The sequence below is a fragment of the Cryptomeria japonica genome, chromosome 3, assembly GCF_030272615.1.
Source record: "Cryptomeria japonica chromosome 3, Sugi_1.0, whole genome shotgun sequence".
Lineage (NCBI taxonomy): Eukaryota > Viridiplantae > Streptophyta > Pinopsida > Cupressales > Cupressaceae > Cryptomeria > Cryptomeria japonica.
The window spans coordinates 429,491,427-429,497,043 of NC_081407.1; the positions used below are offsets into that span (position 1 = coordinate 429,491,427).

The 5,617-nt window shown below is 38.1% G+C and overlaps 1 protein-coding gene across 2 annotated transcripts; it reads left to right on the forward strand.

Annotated features, from left to right (window-relative positions):
- The first annotated feature begins 1,043 nt into the window (after positions 1–1,043).
- On the forward strand, positions 1,044–5,150 carry LOC131070413 (TPR repeat-containing protein ZIP4). 2 transcript variants are annotated; one of them, XM_058005924.2, is made up of 5 exons: positions 1,044–2,620; positions 3,228–3,417; positions 3,528–3,560; positions 3,650–4,252; positions 4,344–5,150. In XM_058005924.2, the coding sequence occupies exons 1-5, from the start codon at positions 1,311–1,313 to the stop codon at positions 4,956–4,958; spliced, it is 2,751 nt and encodes a 916-aa protein (XP_057861907.2). In that variant the 5' UTR covers positions 1,044–1,310; the 3' UTR covers positions 4,959–5,150. The 2 variants fall into 2 exon arrangements, with proteins under 2 accessions (XP_057861907.2, XP_057861908.2); XM_058005925.2 differs by lacking the exon at positions 3,528–3,560.
- The last annotated feature ends 467 nt before the right edge of the window (positions 5,151–5,617 follow it).

A 5,617-nucleotide genomic window follows, 5' to 3' on the forward strand; every position in this document is an offset into this window, starting at 1 on the left:
TGTGGGAAATGTATAGGTGAAAACTTCACAATTCACACTTTTCCATCACTCATTTTGGATTATCTTTGATTCTTTATTCTAGTGCTCAAGTAGTTCATTTCCATGGGAAAGTTGGCATTCATCCTGAAAATTGAGTTGAACTTGAATCCCCATCTCCTTAGGAACCAAATTTGCCATTATATTTTTAGTCCTTTACTTTAGAAAATCTTGTACTTATGGCCCTAAATAAGTATATTAGGACCACACACATGTATTCTTGAGCCACTTTCAAAAAACTAAATATAATCTTGGTTCTATGTTGACTTGATCTCAACGATTGGTTATGCATGTGAAATATTCAAATTTGAATGCTAGGTTGTAGAAATCGACAAATCCCTAGACCATTTAAGAACATCCATCACATTATCATCAGGAGAGCACTTATAAAGCATGATATCAATATCTTCACGTTCAAGTATAGATACATAGGCATATACATACTATTTGATATGTATTTGATCATTTCAAACACTATCGAATTGGTCCTTTAGAGCTTGACTAAGCTTAATGTAGGAAGCTGGTCAATTTGGACTTCCTACCACAACAAAAAACAATAATATTTAACATCTCCAAACTTCTAGTCCTAATTACTACATGTGAATGCATTTATGAAAAGAATAAGCATTAGGTTAAAGTTTGCATACCACATTCAAAATCAAATATACATGAATCAAGCAAATAAGAACAAGATTAGATTTGCCTAGAAAAAATCACTCTTAACATCTTTTGTATAATAATTGATATAAATCTTATGATCAATTATGAAAACAAATCATAAAATACAAAACAAAACAAAATAATTTTTATTGCTTATAAAACTAAACGTTTCTATCAATTTATTCAGTTTTACAATTAACTTATTTTTATACTATTTTTTAAGATGACTTGTAAATTTCCATTATTGTGATTGTTTTACTTACATACATACATACATACAGTTGTATTAATGTACATATATCCCAATCACAGTCGCAGGAAAAAAGATTTTTTGTTTTGTCCCGTGACTCAATGCAGAAACCGTTACGGGTACTTTAAAGTCTGTCGCATAATGTATCTACCATTCCTCATTCCATATGATTATCATGGAGCCAACCACCACTCCATCCGAACCTTCTTCGCCTTCAGCGCAAATTTCATCGCTTTAATCGAGATTTTTTTCTCGCGTCTTGTTTTTCACTGAAATTTATTTCAATTTCCTGTTTGCAGTGATTTGAAAACCTCTCAGAAGATTATTTTGAATAGCTTTACTGTAGGATTTGCGTGATTGAAAAATGCATATAGCGGAGGTTTTGAGCCAAGATGCAGGCGGCACAGCAGCCAGTATTATAGAGAAGATGGAGATGGAAGTGGCTCAAGTAGAGCAATTACTTCCCATGGTAAGTCCTGAAAATACTCAGAAATTGAGAGATTTTATGATGCGTCTGGCACCCCGCAAAAGCATGATTACGGAAGAGCAGAAGTTACTGCTATGGAAACTAAGCTACCGGCTGTGGAATTCTTGCGTGGACATCGCCAATGCGATGCAAGCCGGCCAGCAATTTCATGAAGAACACGTCAAAATCCGTCAGGTAGCCAGTGATTTACTTCTGGTGGCAGGAAAGATCGATGGAATTCCTTCCTGTCTGCTCAAGATTGCCACATTCTTTCATAGAACGGGTGTAATTTGGCATAAAATTCAGAAATATGAGGTTGCAGCTTCGTGCTTTGAGAAGGCTACTGAGCTCGTTTCAGAAGATGGGGGTTCTTGTTGTGAAAGTGAAGAAGAGCGGAAGTTTTCGTTTGAGCTGCTTGTTGCGAGGGCTAAAACTGCTTGGGAAATAAAGCAGAGGACGCTGACGTGCACGCTGCTTGGCAGGGCCAAGGGTTTCTTGTTCGACGCTGCCGATCGCTACCGTGACCTGGCGGAACAGTATTTGCATTTTGGAAAATGTATGCTGGCCAAGTCGGAAGAAGGTGGCTGCAGCAGCAGTGACCAGAGCGATTATGTGAAGTTTTTGAACCAAGCTTTTGAGATTTGCTCGGAAGCTCTCTTCAAGGGAATAGGGAAGCCGGAAGAAAGAGTTCTGGCAAAAAATCTGAAGCTAAAGACGCTTCGATATCTAGCCGCGGCTCATCTTCAGGCTGAAAATTTTGAAAGCGTTCTCAAATGTGTGGCTGTTCTGAAAGAGGAATCAGATCATCCGACAACGCCTTTTTTGGCTTTAAAGGCGTACATTGGTTTGGGGATGCGAGAAGCGGCTGAGAAGGAGCTAAATGTTCTTCTTCTTCACGGAGGCGCGCCTGTCGACATTTGCATTTCCGCCGTTGAAATCGTCATTCAGTCGGGAAGTGGCGGTCTGGAGACTGCTCGTTCCGCATTTTTCCGACTTCTTGATCGTTTTCCATCCAGCATGGAGCTTCCTCTCAGGGTTTTGGATAAGATTCTTCGAAATGCGTCTGCGGTCGATCAAAGTTATAAGGCTAAAGTAGCTTTGGCGCTTCAGATTGCGTGCGATGACAAAATCGTCAGGTTGTTTGCAGATTCAGAAGATGGTTCTTCTGCTGATAATCGACGTTGTATACACGCTATTCTTTGGAACAGGCAAGGCATTATTCTTGACTTCTTTCTCTGAAAGTTTTTCACTCTGACATTTCCTGTACAAAGTTAAATGCTTTACGTTTGTTCGTAAATATCTGCTTTCTCAACAAATAATGCATTTTCGTTTACCGCTTCGCCCTGTATTGGCATGTTATGTTAAGGATTGTTCACTGAAACGTTTTCCTTCCAAATTTTAAATTGAATGCACTGTTCAGTTAATTATTTCCATGCAAAGTGTAGCATTCTCAGAAAGTACAAGTTTTGTTGTAGAAATTTAAACCGATTTCATGAATTTAATCCGATTTGTTGGAACTTAAATTAAAACTTGCTTTCCTCAAATAATTTGTACGGCTTTTTTTTCCATTTAAATGCTTGCCAGTAAACTAATTTCATGAATTTTAATCCGATTTACAGAAACTTAATTAAAAACTTGCTTTCCTTAAATTATTTGTACGGATTATATTCTTCATTTAAATGTTTGCCAGTAAAATTGAGGATTCTCGATAATTTAACATTTTCTTTCAAACTTTAAGCAGCTTTGCCTTTGTATTTTCGATAGTTCCAAATTTAGAATTTTGTATTCTCAAACAAATATAGCGTTTTGCGGCAGTGGATCTGAATTCTTCAGGGCAAAACTTTATGACACAAGCAGTATCCTGTTTGAAGGATCCATGCTCTATCTTCCCTTACATGCAGAGAACAGTGCTTGCAGGGCAAAGTCCCTACGCGTGCTTTGCCTTTGTCACCTCGGCCTCTCACAATACGACCGCGCAAACGAATTCATCATGGAAGCAGAAAAGGTTCGTAGTGATTTTTGTCCCTGACTCAGTCTTTTCATGTAAAGAACGCCTAGACTGCAAACAAAACAGCTAAGGAACATTATTTTTCATGTTTGCATCGCCTTTTGCAGATTGAAGAGACTGTAATTTGCCTTTTTCTTAAGGTGAATTTTCAAATGCACACCTTTTAGTTCGGCGTCTGCTATGTGCTTCGAACAAGAGCTGACTTTTGTCCTGTTTTTATCCATTTTAGTTCAAAATTTGTCTGCAACTGAAGGACGAAGCGGGCGCAATAAAACAGCTAGAGAGAATGATTCGCTGTACAGACTTCGATGCCGAGTATCTAACTTTAGCTTCGCACGAAGCCATAGCTTGCAAATCCATTGGCGTAGCGACTTCAGCATTGTCGAATCTGCTGAAATTATGCTCTTCTGCAAAGCAAATTTCATCAAAGGAAATGGTTGTGGTACGGAACATAATACTTCTTCATCTGGACGATCCCAATGCTCTCTCGGAAGTCCTAAAATACTTCAATTATGCTAAGAAGCGCATGCAGGAGTTGGGAATAGAACAATTTTTCGGTACCGGAATTACAGTGGAGAAGGAAATAAACTGGTTTGCCGGAAGTGCATGGAACAGCGGTCTCAAGGCGAGCAAATCAAACAACTTCGACCTTGCCGCAGAGTTATTCACCTGCGCGTCGGAATTTTATGGCGCACTTGAAGATTCAGTCGAAAATCTGAAAATGCTGTCGAAATCTTCAATACTGTCAATTGCTTCAATGCTTACTTCTCAGAAGAAAGACAACAAGAATCATTTGACCGAGGCGGTTGCGCATTTGGATAAAGTCCGAAAGGTATGAAATCAAGCATTTCCTCAAGCTTCAAATTCAAAATGAATAGGAGCAAATTAATCTATTTGAGTTTACAAATTTAAAATTGATGCAGGTTCAGGCAAGCCTTGCAAGTAAGAACGAGAAACCAGACGAGAGTTTGCAAATGTATAGTGCTGTTCTGGAGTTCGAATTAAGGGGATGCATGAGAGAGCACAAGCTACAGCTTCAAATTCTGAAGCAGAGCACGACTATGAAGGGATGCAAGCCAGAATTTTTGTTGAAAATGGGCATCCATGCCTGCCAAAGTGAAGGAAGCCCTGGAGAGTATGGCCATCTGGAGGTAGCCAGCACAGCATTAAATGCTTGTCTTCATATGGAGCTCAGCAGCCCCTTTCCGGATTACAAAATGGTGAGCCTGGTTATTAGAAAGCTCATTGGAATTGCAGATGCAAAGTGTGAGGAAGAAGAATGTTTGGGCTTGTATAAGCAGGCGCACCAGATAATTATTGGAATGAAGAGTGGGGAATACCCAACGGAAGAAGCAAAATGGTTGGTGTCAACCGCCTGGAATAGGTCTAGTCTTCATATGAGATTCAATCGTCTGGATGAAGCAGAGAAGTGGATGAGGATGGGTTTGGATCTGGTTAAACATGTTCCCTTCATGCACCAGCGGTTTGCCTCCTCCATGGCTGACACCCTTGCTAAACTTGTCAACCCAAGTACCTGAGACCACATGAGTTGCCACACATTTGTTCTTGCTTGCTCGTTTTGTAAAATTGAAAAAATACTTATATGGTTTTCTCACGAAACTAAGATTGTCATCTTTCCCAGGAACATCAACGTTGTATACTGATTCACGGATGCTAAAGCTGAATCTTGAATTTTATTTCAACTAACTATGTGTGTACTTGTTAAAATACATTATTGTTTGTTCTACATGTTTTGGCATTATTCATGAAAGGCCATACTTATCCATTATTCATGAAAGGCCATACTTATCCATTATTCATGTTCTGTCTTAGATTGTATTAAACCATTTAATTATAAGTATTTTTTTTTGAATTAAGGGTAGAGGAGGGGATTTTTAAAAGAGAATTACAACAAAAATATATTGTAATAGTGATAGTAATATTATAGCTTCAAAATAATAAAAAATAATATTAGATAAAAATAAAATATAAAGAAGCAAATAAAAAAAATCAGATGATTAGAGATCATTAAAAGTGATCATGTTGAAATCAAATGGTTAAAACTTGATATTTTATTCAGCATCGAGGAAACATATTTATAGAGAGAAGAATGAACGATAGTTACCATGAACCACACAACAGTTTGCTCAACCATCATGTTGGACTAAAATTATTTTACATTTATGGTTGCTTAAGT

What these genes read in the sequence shown, in the direction of transcription:
- LOC131070413 (XM_058005924.2), top strand. Translation starts at nt 1,311, where the DNA reads ATGCATATAGCGGAGGTTTTGAGCCAAGATGCAGGCGGCACAGCAGCC. An exon ending in TCATCATGGAAGCAGAAAAG is followed by an intron (nt 3,418 to 3,527) that starts GTTCGTAGTGAT and finishes CGCCTTTTGCAG; the next exon opens with ATTGAAGAGACTGTAATTTG. An exon ending in ATTTGGATAAAGTCCGAAAG is followed by an intron (nt 4,253 to 4,343) that starts GTATGAAATCAA and finishes AAATTGATGCAG; the next exon opens with GTTCAGGCAAGCCTTGCAAG.